This window comes from Microcaecilia unicolor, chromosome 2 (assembly GCF_901765095.1).
Source record: "Microcaecilia unicolor chromosome 2, aMicUni1.1, whole genome shotgun sequence".
Lineage (NCBI taxonomy): Eukaryota > Metazoa > Chordata > Amphibia > Gymnophiona > Siphonopidae > Microcaecilia > Microcaecilia unicolor.
The window spans coordinates 12048025-12063475 of record NC_044032.1 but is presented as its reverse complement, the minus strand read 5'-3'; the positions used below and the strand labels follow the sequence as shown (position 1 = coordinate 12063475).

Here is a 15451-nt window from a genome sequence, read left to right as displayed (position 1 = left end):
AAAGACACACATAAACTCTTGAACCTCGTGAACAAACTGTTAGACACCACACCTGTTACAACCAATGGCAAAGATATACCAAGTGTCGACAACCTTGCAAAATACTTCAAGGAGAAAATTGTACAATTACGACACAAAATACCCGCCAGCCCTATAGAATACACCACTCTCCTAGACTGTCTAGATCCAGAAGAAGGAACACACCCAGCAGACAGAACCTGGACCGAATTTGAACTATTATCAGAAGAACTCATCTCTAAAACTCTCAAAAAATATGCCAAATCCAACTGCAAACTAGACATATGTCCAAATAGCCTCATGCAAACTGCTCCTCAACAATTCATAATAAACCTAACAAACCACATAAACTACATGCTACAAAATGGACTCTTCCCAAAAGAAAAAGGAAAAATCTTACTCACACCAATTCCTAAAGACACAAAGAAAAACACGAGCGAAATAACCAACTACAGGCCAATTGCATCCATACCACTAATAACCAAGATAACCGAAGGTATGGTAACCAAACAACTCACAAACTATCTAGACAAACATTCAATACTGCATGATGCCCAATCAGGATTCCGTTCGAATCACAGCACAGAAACAGTATTAGTCACCCTTATGACCAAATTCAAACAAATAATTGCAACCGGCAACAATATACTCCTACAATTTGACATGTCTAGCGCCTTCGACATGGTTGACCATGGAATCCTCCTACACATACTTGAATACTTTGGCATCGGAGGAAATGTCTTGAATTGGTTCAAGGGGTTCCTAACCCTGCGCTCGTATCAAGTCACATCAAATTCAACCACCTCCAAGGCATGGATACCTGAATGTGGAGTCCCACAAGGATCACCTCTCTCTCCAACTATATTCAACCTAATGATGATCCCTTTAGCAAAACTCCTATCAAACCATAACCTCAACCCGTATATATACGCCGATGATGTGACAATATACATCCCATTCAAACAAGACATCAAAGAAATCTCCAGCGAAATCAATCAAAGTCTACACATCATGAACACATGGGCAGATGCATTCCGCCTGAAACTAAACGCAGAAAAAACCCAATGCCTTATACTCACCTCCCAATAGAACACAACTGAATTCAACGTGATAAACACACCAAACCTAAAACTTCCAATCTCAGAAACGCTAAAAATCCTTGGAGTGACTATTGACCGCCACCTAACACTCGAAACTCACGCAAACAACATAACCAAGAAGATGTTCTTCAGCATGTGGAAATTGAAAAGGATTAGACCATTCTTCCCAAGATTCGTCTTCCGCAGCCTAGTGCAATCCCTCATCCTTAGCCACTTGGATTACTGCAACTCATTATACGCAGGCTGCAAAGTGCAAATACTGAGGAAACTTCACAGCCCAGAACACAGCAGCCAGGCTCATCTTCGGAAAACCTAAATATGAAAGGGCAAAACCACTACGAGAGAAACTACATTGGCTTCCACTCAAGGACCGCGTTACTTTTAAAACTTGCACACTAGTCCATAAGATCATTTACGGTGAAGCCCCAGCGTACATGTCTGATTTAATAGACCTACCACCTAGAAACGCCAAAAGATCATCCCGAACTCACCTCAACCTTCACTACCCAACTTGCAAGGGCTTGAAGTACAAGACGATACACGCGTCAACCTTTTCCTACAAGAGCACGAAGTCTTGGAATACATTACCGCGCAACCTAAGAATGATTAACGAACAAGCCTCCTTCCGTAAACTACTGAAGACACACCTGTTTGAACAAACTTACGGAAAGAGCCAAAACACATAGAGACCACACTCACTGTTCACCAATGCAATACACATCCACATCTGATCCATCATCCCTTTATCCAGTCAATCATACATTTATCCACGGAACTATGTACACTATATGTCTAGGTGTCTAATAATGCCCTTTTTTCCCATTGTCTCCTTCTAATGTTTCTATGTTGATGTCCCATTGTTATACTCCCAATGATATTCGAATGTCTCGCACAACTCTGTTCAATGTAATCCATAACCTAGTCGTAACAAATGTATTTCTATTATTCAAGTCTTACTGTAAGCCACACTGAGCCCGCAAATAGGTGGGAAAATGTGGGATACAAATGCAATAAATAAATAAATCAGAAGTAAACTTCCATCACAGACTGAAAAGGAACAGAAGGGCACACGTCCCTGTAAGTTATCCAGTTGCAAACTATGCCAAAATATTTCACAGGACCCCACAGTTATCCACAAAGGAAAGATATTCAACATAAAGGGATCTTTCACTTGCTCATCTTCCAATGTGGTATATATCATTCAGTGTAAAAAATGTAACGAAGGATGCTATATTGGAGAAACAGGCCAGATGCTTAAGACAAGATTCAATTTACATAGACATCACATGAACAGTACTGGTGCCAGTAGGGCTCCCACCCCTGTTGGTCAGCACTTTACAGGACCAGGACACTGTACCAGTGATTTTACAGTGAGAATCCTGAAAGGTAACTTTAAAACCATACAAGAACGTAAGACCTTAACACCCAACAGAAAGGACTTAACAAGGATCTGGGGTTCCTAGCCCATTATTATAAACCATAAAGCTGTATGTCTCTGTTAATCACCCCACCCCTCACCTATCCACACCCATCCTGTTAGAATATCAATGATATGCTTTGATGTCCCCATGCATACCTCCGACCCACCCCCATCCTCCCACCCTGTCAGACTGTCTTAGTAATGCTTGAATGTTTTCACTTATATACACTGTCAGCTAGCACATTTGCTTATTTCCGATCTGACGAAGAACGGCAACCTTCGAAAGCTAATCAAGAAATGTATTAAGTTATGTCCAATAAAAAAGGTATCATCTTATTTTCTTTTCCATGTTTTATTTTGTTTGATTTCTATTGATAAGCAATAGAGAACAATCAGCACATCACACCCAGGGGACAATACAACACAACACAACAATCACCATGTTATCATTCTTCACAATCAAATCTCACCAAAAACACTCACCTCTGAACACACTACCTGGAAATTCAAATCTTTATTTAACCCCCCCCCCCCCCTTTTCCAACAACAACATATCCATTCCCACTTATAACCCAATGGACAACATTGCCCTGCAACCAAGAGATCAGATTTCAATAGCCATTACACAAAAATTATCATATCCTGTATCCATCATATAACAACACAGCTTTATTTCTAACTAACCTAGCATTAATCAACCCAACCCAATCTTTACAATCTCCTTTTTTAAACACTCCCTCCTATCCACTAATACATTCTTCAAGTGCCCAGTAACTGCTGAAAACTGATATTTTCAGGTCTTACCTCAAGCTGTCCATATCTCCCCCTCCCCATCTCTATATCTGTGCCATAAATCAAATCAAATTCCACCACCTCTTCCCAAATCAATTTCTGCCAAACCCCACAAAGCCCTAAGGAGCTCCTTCGTCAGTGCTTGCTTCTCCAGCACCAACCTGGCCCTCTTCACTCAACGCCCGAGTGACGTCACTCGAGGGGTGGGGCCAAAGATTGTCCCAACCAGGCCCAGCAGCTAACACAGTATAGAGGTCCCAGCATGTTGACCCGGGGAACTTCAATACAGACAGCAGCTGACACCACAAGCAGGTTTCAATTTGTTGTTGTCAAGTTTACCTCATTTATTCTATTTCTGTTTATATTTCTTCATTTTACTATTGTTATACTGTTTAAAAAAGTTTTATGTTAAACTGTACCTGCTGTAAACCGCCTTGGATGAATCTCTTAATAAAGGTGATTAATAAATCCCAATAAATAAAAACATACATAAAATGATACTTTGGAATTTGTTACCAGAAGATGTGGTCAGGGCAGTTAATGTAACTAGGTTTAAAAAGGGTTGATTTAGTATGTATTAATGTATACTTATGTCTGTAATATTGTAAACCACTGAAATTGTAGATCATGCGTTCTATAAATTTCAGAAATAAAGTCTATAAACCATTATCAGCAGTGTAGGTTTATTTGGGAAGCCACTGCTTATCCCTGGGTGTAAATAACACAGAACGGATGTCCTTTTCGGACTCATGCAGGGCATTTGTGACGTGGACTGGCCGGTCAGAGACAGTCTTTGAGCACAGTGAAGGAGCTTGTTCAAAAGTGGGGTGTTCAGCACCCACAGAGCTGGCTTCTATGCTAGACTCAACGGACTGTGGACCTGACCCGGTACGCTTTCCTCCTCTCCTCTTACCTTCGGCCTGCTGCTGGGTGTGAAGCCTCTGAATGGATTCTCCCCGAGTCACCGACACAGTGCGAACAAGACAGTTCAACAGCTCCTCCTCCTCTACCCCAAACTGCCCCTGTGAAAGAAAGAGAGAGACGGACACCAGGGAGTCAGCACGACACAGAACAGGATGAGGTGGAGCAGGTAGCAATAAAGGAGGCAGCTCAGGGTGTGCACTTTTCTGCGTCTCTCACCCTTCGGCTGATCCATCTGTTTTCAGGTACATACATTGAAAGAAGGACCGCTTAGAGTAATGCAGAATGAAGGCAGTGGATATCACAGAAGAGAGGGCCAAAAGAACTATAAATCCCTCTATATCCAACAGTAAAGATTTTTAAAAACTCAGAGAAAGTAAAAGGTTTGAACCTCAGAAAGAGAAAAGAGAAAGACTACAGTTCCCATGCGGCTGTGCAGGTTACCAGCCAATAGAGTCCACGTGTTCTCCCAAGGATAGAAATCAGTTCAGAGAGAGGGGACACCGGAGAGTAGAGGAGAGCTACATGTTACAGGTGTTGAAGCAGAGGAACATTTTACTAGTACTACTTATTTCTATAGCGCTACAAGACGTACACAGCACTGTACACTGGACATAAAGAGACAGTCCCTGCTAGACAGAGCTTACAATCTAATTAGGACAAACAGCACAAACAAGAGATAAGGGAATATTAAAGTGAGGATGATAAAATAAGGGTACTGAACAAGTGAATAAGGGTTAGGAGTTAAAAGCAGCATCAAAAAGGTGGGCTTTTAGCCTAGATTTGAAGACGGCCAGAGATGGAGCTTAACGTACCGGCTCAGGAAGTCTATTCTAGGCATATGGTGCAGCAAGATAAAAGGAACGGAGTCTGGATTTAACGATGGAGGAGAAGGATGCAGATAAGAGGAATTTACCCACTTCCCTAGCTGCAAAGGACTAAAATATAAATTAATACATCCATCCAGTTTTTCTTACATAGTAACGCAGCTTTGGAATTACCACTTGATGTGAAAAAAATAAGCGACCTAATCAATTTTCGAAAATCACGGAAGACCTATCTCTTTAATAGAACATATCACAACGACCCATCACCTGAACTTTAGTACATTACTGTTTTGTTATTTCATCATCGATTTCGTTATACCTAATGTTTTATTCCACTATGTTACTCATATTCTTGTGTTATTATTAATTGTATCTCTACTCAGCCATGGCAATAGCCAGGGCGGAATATTGTAAGCCACATTGAGCCTGCAAATAGGTGGGAAAATGTGGGATACAAATGCAACAAATAAATAAATAAATGCCCTGTTTGCTTTCTTGGCCGCCGCCACACACTAGGCAGAAGATTTCAGCATATTGTCTACAATGAAACCTAGATCTTTTTCTTGCTGCTTTTAACTCCTAACCCTTTCTCACTTGTTCAGTACTCATGTTTTATCATTCACACCTCAGTAATTCCCTTATCTCTTATTTGTCCTGTTTGTCTGTCTTGATTAGATTGTAAACTTTGTCCAGGGACTGTCTCTTTACGTCAAGTGTACAGTGCTGTGTACGTCTACTAGTACTATAGAAATAACTAGTAGTTGAACGTTGACCCCTAAGATGGACCCCAGCATCAGTTAACTATGATTCAGATTATTCTTTCCAACGTGCATCACTTTGCATTTGTCCATATTAAATTTCATCTGCCATTTGGATGCCCAGTCTTCCAATTTCCTAAGGTCTTCCTGCAATATTTCACAGTCCGTATGTATTTTAACTTCCTTGAATAGTTTTATGTCATCTTCAAGTTAATCACTTCACTTATCATTCCAATTTCCAGACCATTTATAAATATATTAAATAGCACCAGTCCCGGTACAGATCCCTGCGGCACTCCACTGTTCATCCTCCTCTATTGACAGAAATGACCATTTAACCCTACCCTCTGTTTCTGTCCAATAACCAGTTCCTAATCCACAACTGAACATTGCCTCCTACCCCATGACTCTCTAATTTTCTCAGGAGTCTCTCATGAGAAACTTTGTCAAAAGCCTTCTGAAAATCTAGATACATTACATCAACTGGCTCACCTTTTTCCACATATTTATTCATGCCTTCAAAGAAATTAAGCAAATTGGTGAGGCAAGACTTCCCATCAACCAAGTTAGTCTACGGCTTCCATAATTTTATTCTTTATAATAGTTTCCACTATATTACCAGGCACTGATGTCAGGTTTACTCGTCTGTAATTTCCTGAATCACCCTGGAACCCTTTTTAAAAATCAGCACTACACTGGCCACTCTCCAATCTTCAGCTGCTACGGACAATTAGCGACAGGTTACAGATCAGCAATTTCATTTTTTAGTTCTCCAAAGTTAACTTGTTTCCCCAGGGTCTTACCGAAGGAATACAAACAACCAAGGCAATGGATGAAGGGACAGGGGAGAGGGTGCATTGTTTGCAGTCAAAAACCAGAGAAGACACCCAGATTCCCAAAGGAGCGCTGGAAGGAGTGGGGGGGGGGGGGGGGGGGAGGTGCGAGGGCTGAGCCCATTTCCTGCAGTTTGCCAGGGTGTGTGTGCCGATTCTCGTAGGCTGTTGTACCTAATTTATGTCTTTCCCATAGAGGGGAATAATCTAAAGGGACGTCCCGGCAAAGGGGCGGAGAACCCCTTATTATCGAAACAAGATGGGCAGCCATCTTTCGTTTCGATAATACAGTCGGGGACGCCCAAATCTTGATATTTAGGTCATCCCTAGAGATGGTCGTCAGACTTGGTTTTCAGCGATAATGGAAACTAAGGATGCCCATCTCAGAAATGACCAAATGCAAGCCCTTTGGTCATGGGAGGAGCCAGCATTTATAGTGCACTGGTCCCCCTCATATGCCAGGACACCAACCAGGCACCCTAGGGGGCACTGCAGTGGACTTCAGAAAAAGCTCCCAGGTACATAACTCCCTTACCTTGTGTGCTGAGCCCCTCAAAACCCACTACCCACAACTGTACACCACAACCATAACCCTTACGGGTGAAGGGGGCATCTAAATGTGGGTACAGTGGGTTTCTGGTGGGTTTTGGAGGGCTAACATTTACCACCACAAGTGTAACAGGTGGGGGGGGGGGGGGATGGGCCTGGGTCCGCCTGCACCCACTAAAACTGCTCCAGGGACCTGCATACTGCTGCGATGGACCTGAGTATGACATTTGAGGCTGGCACAAAATATTTTTAAAGTTGTTTTTTGAGGGTGGGAGGGGGTTAGTGACCATTGAGGGAGTAAGGGGAGGTCATCCCGATTCTCTCCGGTGGTCATCTGGTCAGTTCGGGCACCTTTTGGTGCCTCGGTCGTAAGAAAAACTGGACCAGGTAAAGTCATCCAAATGCTCATCAGGGATGCCCTTTTTTTTTCCATTATGGTTCGAGGACGCCCATGTGTTAGGCATGTCCAAGTCCCGCCTTCACTATGCCTCCAACACACCCCCAGGAACTTTGGTCATCCCCACAACGGAAAGCAGTTGGGGACGCCCAAAATTGTCTTTCAATTATGCCAATTTGGGCGACCCTGTGAGGACACCCACCTTCCGATTTGTGTCAAAAGATGGGCGTCCTTCTCTTTCGAAAATAAGCCTGAGAGTGTTTGGAGTTGATAAATGTGTGATGGGAGGAAGACATTCACTTTGATGGGTCTCCCTTTCTCATTCAACTCCCCCTTCCCATCCCACCCTCTCTACCCCACTCACAGACAAGGATCCCATGATCAGTATACTCACTGCTACAGCCTTCAGCCATCCGTGGGAGCACAGGGCTACTGTTACTCCCCCAGTCTCCTGAGGTTCGAACACCACATTCCCAAGAGACAGGATCCCTGCCAGGATTGTTTGCATGTCCACCTGCTCCTGAAACACAGAACAGCAACACCATCAGAGGATCAAATAAAGAAAGCAAACTTGTCGATCAGACTTACAGGCAATATGGAAAAGAGAAAAAGAGGATGTACTAGAAAATATAAAATAAAAAACTCCAACACAACCTGAACAACTAAGAACTAGGAAATACTGAAGACTAGTTGATAACTGGATTCCAACCAAGTTAATCTGCTTAGATCATATGACGCAGAACTTTACAATTCATCTGGTTTCTCAAGATTACCTAGCTGTACAAACGGAAAGAGAGGTAATTTAATTCAGAAGTATTTTGGAACAAAGCAGCTGTAAGTTTAGGAGCTGGCTCAAATTCATCTCTTATTTCTTGAAAAAAACACAGCTGGAAACAGGAAGTTGCATCAGAGGGGGCAGGACATAGCAAAGGGAAGGCTTCTGAGTCAGATGCAGGCAATGTGAATGAATCATTGCCAATGACCCCCATCAAGAGAGACACCTATTAAATGGGGGGGGGGGGGGGAGAGCGATGAATGACCACTGGGGCCTCCCATAGCTGTGGGGCTTTGTCTCCCCCCCCCCCCAAACTCCGCCCCTGATAAGGTACACTACTGGTGGGTTGGTCAGAGCCGAAAGTGAGCAAGCCCAGGTCTTCCCGTGGCTATGCCACTGGCTGGAATAACCTTCCGTGCTCATGACTGACACATGAATCCTCTGTTCTGTGGACAAAAACCTGCTTTTCCCCATTGTTGGAGTTAATGTTCAGAAATAATGATGGCACTTAGTTTAATCTGGCTGTGTATACAGTTTCCGATCAAAGAACAGGACTGTCATGTGATTGGTTGGCAAACAGACCCTCTGGTTGGTTAGAATTGCATTCCTGTGATCTTAGCCACTCTCTTGGAAAATTACTCACCCTCAGGTTCAAAGTTCTTGTTCGATTTTCAAGAGATTCAACTTAAATTAGAATTGTCTAATCAAAACTTTATTAGTTCCTGTACCGAAGATATCTGCACCTTCGAGTCCTCAATTACTGACTGTAAATTTTGTACTTTACTCTTCATTTCTTGCACTTAGAGCTTAAGGTTCAGAGAATTCAACCTCACTGAGAGAGCTTGCCCAAGCTGTGTTGCCACATTCCAAATCGCCGCTTAAAGAAAATTGTTGAGGACACCGAGGCTGAAAAACAAACTGAGGAATAGTGGCTGACTGACCCACATCCGTTTCTAAATGGAACATTGAGAGACTTTCCCTCAACGGAGATGAGACAGGCAAGGGAATCCCGGGGACAGCTACCTCCATAGTCAACATGGTAGGAGAGCTCTCAAATGCTACAGGATAAACACTTAACCTTCCTCCTCAGCTCTGAGCTTCGGCAGGCTCTTCGGCATGCAATTGATCAGATCTCACGCTCAGTCCAAGGGAGGTACCAGGTTACTGCGGCAGCATTCAGTGAACCAGGCTAACAGATGTCTCAGTACCCAAGACGCATACAGAGACCTCCTCCTCTATGTTTGCACTAAGTGGCTGGAAGTCTCCATTTCTGTCCAATTGGAAGTTCTCGATGAGTCATAGGTCCAAGAAGAAAGGTCCAGAGGTCTCCGAGGGACAGAACCTTGTTTTTCCCTACCTCTTGCCCATAAGAAAGAGAAATCAGAAAAAGAGACACAGCACTGTATTCAGGCTGCCCCCATCTTTGCTCCACCCTCTTGCCTATATATTTTAATGGTTTATTATTAATCTTTTATTCTTTATTATATATCATCATAAATACCAGCCCAAAGTGCTTGTTCAAAATGCTTTAAATAAAATTACATTTGTAATAAAAATCAATATACACTACACAATTTAGTATCTTTAAAAGATAAAATCTAACATCCCACTGGATTCATAACAAGTCACTTAGAATGAAACTTCTTTTTAAGCTATTTCTCATTATTTTTCAATCCGAGTTCTCTAGGTAGGGCGTTCCACCAGATGGGCACCGTGATGGAATACATACTGGATCGTAACCTCCCTCTTTTTATTTATTTATTTATTGCATTTGTATCCCACATTTTCCCACCTTTTTGCAGGCTCAATGTGGCTTACAATATATCATGAGTAGTGGAAGTATATAAGAAAATAGACATTTAGTGTTACAGAAGAGTCATGGGTAACATAATGATAAAACATGATAGTAATATAACAAGCAGATATTATAAGACAGTTCTGAATATATGTGGAGGCGTGGTGTATGTTCACATTTGTTGATCTGTGTGGTATGCCTTATTAAAGTGATGGGTCTTCAGCAGTTTGCGGAAGTTCATTAGTTCGTAAATCATTTTTAAGATACGTTGCAATGCGTTCCATAACTGTGTGCTCAAGTAGGTAAAGTTTGACGCATGCATTAGTTTGTATTTTAGACCTTTGCATTTGGGGAAGTGCAGATTAAAGAATGTGCGGGATGATCTTTTAGCATTCCTGGATGGTAAGTCTATCCATCTGACATGTAGGCTGGTGCGTCTCCGTGAATGATTTTGTGAACTAGGGAGCATATTTTGAACGTGATGCGTTCTTTAAGTGGGAGCCAGTGTAGCTTTTCTCGTAGGGGTTTAGCACTTTCATATTTTGTTTTACCGAATATGAGTCTAGATGCTATGTTCTGGGCTGTCTGAAGTTTCTTGATTATTTGCTCTTTACAGCCGGCGTAGAGTGCGTTGCAGTAGTCTAGATGGCTGAGCACCATTGATTGTACCAGGTTACGGAAAACAGTTCTTGGGAAGAAAGGTCTTACTCTTTTTAATTTCCACATTGAGTGGAACATTTTCTTGGTTGTGTTTTTCGCATGGCTCTCAAGTGTTAGGTGTCGATCGATGGTAACTCCAAGAATTTTTAGGGTATCTGAAATCAGAAGGTTCAGATTTGGTGTGTTAATGGTGGTGAATTTGAGGTCCTGGCTAGATCTCATTGTTCTTCCTGGAGTATATCAATGTATTCTATTATACAGATATCCAGGACTAGCGTTAAAAGTTAAGAGCAAGTCAGTGCGGGGGCCTATGCCGGAGGGCTTGCGAGCCTTCTTAAAGAGACCTGTGTTGATGGGGAAAAGAACCATCTTGCAGCAGTGGCTCACCTGCGAGGCCCCCTGCATATCGCATTGGCGGTGTGCCATGATGCACTGCTGCTCGGTGGAGAAGCAGAAGGTCCGCGACTTGGCCTCTAAAAGGGGGGGGATCACTTTTGTAGGATCTGGTCCCCGTTTTGGGAGTCGCTAACTCCCACAGCAAAAAGCAGGATTCTGAAGTGTTAGGGGGATGGAGGGGAGGGGGTGAGGTTTAGGGGGGGTATTGGAGAAGAGGGTTTGCATGGGAGTAAGGGGGGGGGGAATTATGAAAATCCTATGCTTGGCACTTGTTTTGTGCAGATCTGATACTCTCCTTTGTTAACGTTTAGTGGAATGTTTTTGCGGTTTTGGTATTTTGTCTTATATGATGTTGTGCCAATAAATAATATTTCAAAACAAACAAAAAAAAAAGTTAAGAGCAAGATCTTAAACTTTAACTTCAATAGTACAGGCATGGGTGGGTCAGAAGTGAACAGTGTTACAGAATTCAGGGGATCCACAAGGTAGGTAGAAATCCCTCATACCCAAAGCTGGACGTGGAAACACTGCCCGACTCAGAGCACTGTTTATACAACTGTGCTCAGAACATATTTTCTTTCAGCATCATTTACTGAATCCTATTTGCCTATTTAATACACACGTTGTTTTAATTATCCCCCTAAGAAATGAAACGCCATAATACCTTATTTGTCCAATTTGTCTGTCTTGAATAGACTGTAAGCTCTGCTGAGCAGGGTCTGTCTCTTTCATATTTATGTCCAGCACTGTGTACATCTAGTAATGTTGTAAAAATGTCGAGAACTAGTAGCAGTGGCCCAGAAAGGGATCGAGGCCAAGCAGGACTCTGAAAAGGTTGTTTCCAACAAACAGCACATAAGATCAACGTGGCTGGGAAATTTCTAAACATCGAAGCAAAGAATTATCCATTAGTAACCGCCTAGACGTAACTGTAATCCCAGAATCTCACAGTGGCCACCAGCTGGACTGTGCACACCCTACAGATGGGGGGGGGGGGGGGCTCTGTTTTGTGAAGTTTAGCCCTTTTGGCCTGTGGCTTTTCAGTAATTTGGCCTGGAACTGGAACTGCAGTCTTAGCCTTGTGCTTCTTGGCCAGCGTGTTCATGTGTTTTAAACTGTTTCGAATGCTTTGTGTTAACGTCTGCACAATGTTTAACTTGCTAGTTTATTTTCTTTTAACTGTACTGTACAAGGTAGCATGAAATGGTTAGTAAATCTGAATTTTTGTTGAACACTGTCTGATGAATTCAGGGGTACAAGTGGGTGGGGGGAGGTTATCACAGGGCTCAGGGAGCAACTGTCTCTTTCGGTGCAATTCATCCACACTTTAGCAGTCACAAGTCCCAAAAATGCCAGAAGCCTAAAGGTGTCCGAAGCCTCTCTCTTATAGATCAAATAGGGCAGTGCACGCGTGTGCGTGTACATGTCTGTGTCTATCGTTTGCGTTTGCATATTTATGCATGTGCTCTCCACTGAAGCAGAGTGTGAGTAGGAGAGAAGACTTCTCAGCCCTTAGGTCATACCTGTTCCTCAAAGCCCACCATGTCCATGGAGTTGCAGACACCCTGGTACTTCTCTTTCCAATATGCAGCTTGTGCTTCATCCCCGTACGTCTGATTAATGTATCTACAAAGAAGAGACAGTAGAATCAAACTGACACATGCACCCTATCCAGGACATCAAGCCCCCTCTCACCCTGACCCTCCTAAAGCACCCACAACCACCACACCAAGCCCCCCTCTCATTCTACCCCTCCCACACCCTCTTAAAGCACCCTCAACCACACCAAGCCCCCTCTCATTCAACCCCTCCCCACACCCTCCTAAAGCACTGCAACCACATCAAGTCCCCTCTCTCCTCCCCACACCCTCCTAATGTACCCCAACCATACCTAGCCCCCCTTCTCACCCTACCCTCCCATACCCTCCTAAAGCACCTCATCACACCAAGCCCCCTCTCATCCTACCCCTCCCCACACCTTCTTAAAACACTGCAATCACACCAAGCCCCTTCTCACCCTACCCCTCCCATAGCACCCCAACTACACCAAGCCCTCTCTCTACTCCTCTTCACACCCTTCTAAACCACCTCAACCACCAAACCAAGCCCCTCTCATTCTACCCCTTCTCACACCCTCCTAAAGCACCGCAACCACCACACCAAGCCCCATCTCACCCTGACCCTCCCAAAACACCCGCACAACCACCACACCAAGCCCCCTTCTCATTCTACCCCTCCCCAAACCCTCAAAGCACTGCACACAAAGTACCCCTCCTATGGCACTCCAACCACACCAAGCCCCCTCTCACCCAACTCCCCACACCCTTCTAAAGCACCCCTCATCTGACCTCTCACCACACCTTCCTAAAACACCTCCAACTATCACACCAAGCCCCCTCACCCTACCCCTCCAAACCCAACTACACCAAGTCCCCCTCTCTCTACTCCTCCCCACACCCTTCTAAAGCACCCCCAACCAGCACACCAAGCCCCCTCCTACCCATACCTTTCTAAAGCATCCCCAACCAAGCTCCCCCTCATGACCTCTCACCACATCCTCCTAAAACACCTCCAACTATCACACCAAGTCCCTTCTTTGTTTTATTCTCTGTTCCTTTCTTACTAACATTGTGTTTGCTTTTTTGGCCAGTGTCAGACACTGAGCAGGTGTCAAAGTGTTGGTCCATGATAATGCCTAGATCTTTTTCCTGGGAAGTGACCCTTAATGTGGAACGTAACGTCTTATAGCTATAATATGGGTTATTCTTCCCAATGTGCATCGCTTTACAATCAGCCACAAATACCCAGTCTTCCAGTCTCACAAGGTCCCCCTACAATTCTCAAAATCCACGTGTTAACCACTTTGTCACCTTCAAATTTTATCTTTTCACTCATTAGACCCACTTGCAGATCATTTATAAACATGATTGGCCCCAGTACAGAACACCCTGTGGTATTCCACTGTTTACTTTCCTTCATTAAGAGAATTGTCCATTTAACCATACTCTGTTTTCTATCCTTTAATCTTTTAACCAGTTCATAATCCATAACAGGACATTGCCTCCTATCTCATGGCTTTTTAATTTTTTCAGGAGTTTCTCATGAGGGACTTGTCAAAAGCTTTCTGAAAACCTAGATACACTATATCGACTGGCTCCCTTTTATCCACACATTGAGAAGATAAAGTTATCTATGGGTAGGATAAAGCCACTCAGAGGAGAATGATAAGACAATAAAGTTATCCACAGGTTTATTCACACCTTCAAAAAAATGTAGCAAATTTGTGAAGCAAGGCTTCCTTTGGCTAAATCCATATGGACTATATGAGCTTCTGAAAGAACATTACAATGTGACTATTCCTAGACTCTTGCTTATGAAAGTTGTGTGTGTATTTTTATTGGTTTTAAGTTTTGGCTTGGGCTGTGTTATACTAATGATTGCTAGATGTATTTATGTTAGTGTTTGCATACCCACATGAGTTGCTTTTGTAACCCTTTGTTATATTGGAGCCCTAAGTAGGAGAAGTCCAGCCTGGAAGTAAGTCACGAGTCCATCTCACACTTGAGGATGTCCTGATTTGTGGAATCTCAGTGTGGGGTGGAGCTGATGATCTCTATATAAGGAAGGACAGTACTGTAAGAAGTGTCCTTGGTAGCCTGTGTTTAGGAAGTTTATAACCCCTGCCAAGTGACCTGTTGGAACCAGGGGCGTATCTGGAATCCGGCGGTAGGGGGGGCCACAGCCAGAGAGGGGGGGCACATTTTTGCCTGCCTCCCTCCCCCCCCCCCCCCGCCGCCGCCGCCGCCTCTCTCCACCCCCTCCCCGCCGTCAACCCTCCCCCGCTGCTTACTTTTGCTGGCGCCGAGGTCCGACCCGCAAGCTCCGTTTTTCGTCTTCCTCCGTGGCCATGCTTCCAGGAAGTAACGCTGCAGTGCTGATTCGTTGAATCCAGTTCGACGTCTGACGTCAGACGCCGAACTGGATTCAACGAATCAGCACTGCAGCGTTACTTCCTGGAAGCATGGCCACGGAGGAAGACGAAAAACGGAGATTGCGGGTCGGACCTCGGCGCCAGCAAAAGTAAGCAGCGGGGGAGGGTTGACGGCGGGGAGGGGGGCCAGGGCGAAATCTGCGGGGGCCCAGGCCCCTGTGGCCCCACGCAGATACGCCCCTGGTTGGAACGAAAGAGGGGTACCTGCTCAGCCAACCC

At 44.0% G+C, this 15451-nt stretch overlaps 1 protein-coding gene across 1 annotated transcript in view; it reads right to left on the bottom strand.

Annotated features, from left to right (window-relative positions):
- The window catches only part of LOC115462771 (myosin-IIIa-like), a 207468-nt gene that overhangs the window by 113482 nt on the left and 78535 nt on the right, over positions 1–15451 (bottom strand). Inside the window, exons 7-9 of the mRNA XM_030192758.1 lie at positions 12765–12867; positions 8010–8135; positions 4244–4352 (exon numbers count right to left, since the gene is read on the bottom strand). Of these exons, the coding sequence (XP_030048618.1) occupies positions 4244–4352; positions 8010–8135; positions 12765–12867 (338 nt within the window). The remainder of the gene's footprint in view (positions 1–4243; positions 4353–8009; positions 8136–12764; positions 12868–15451) is intronic.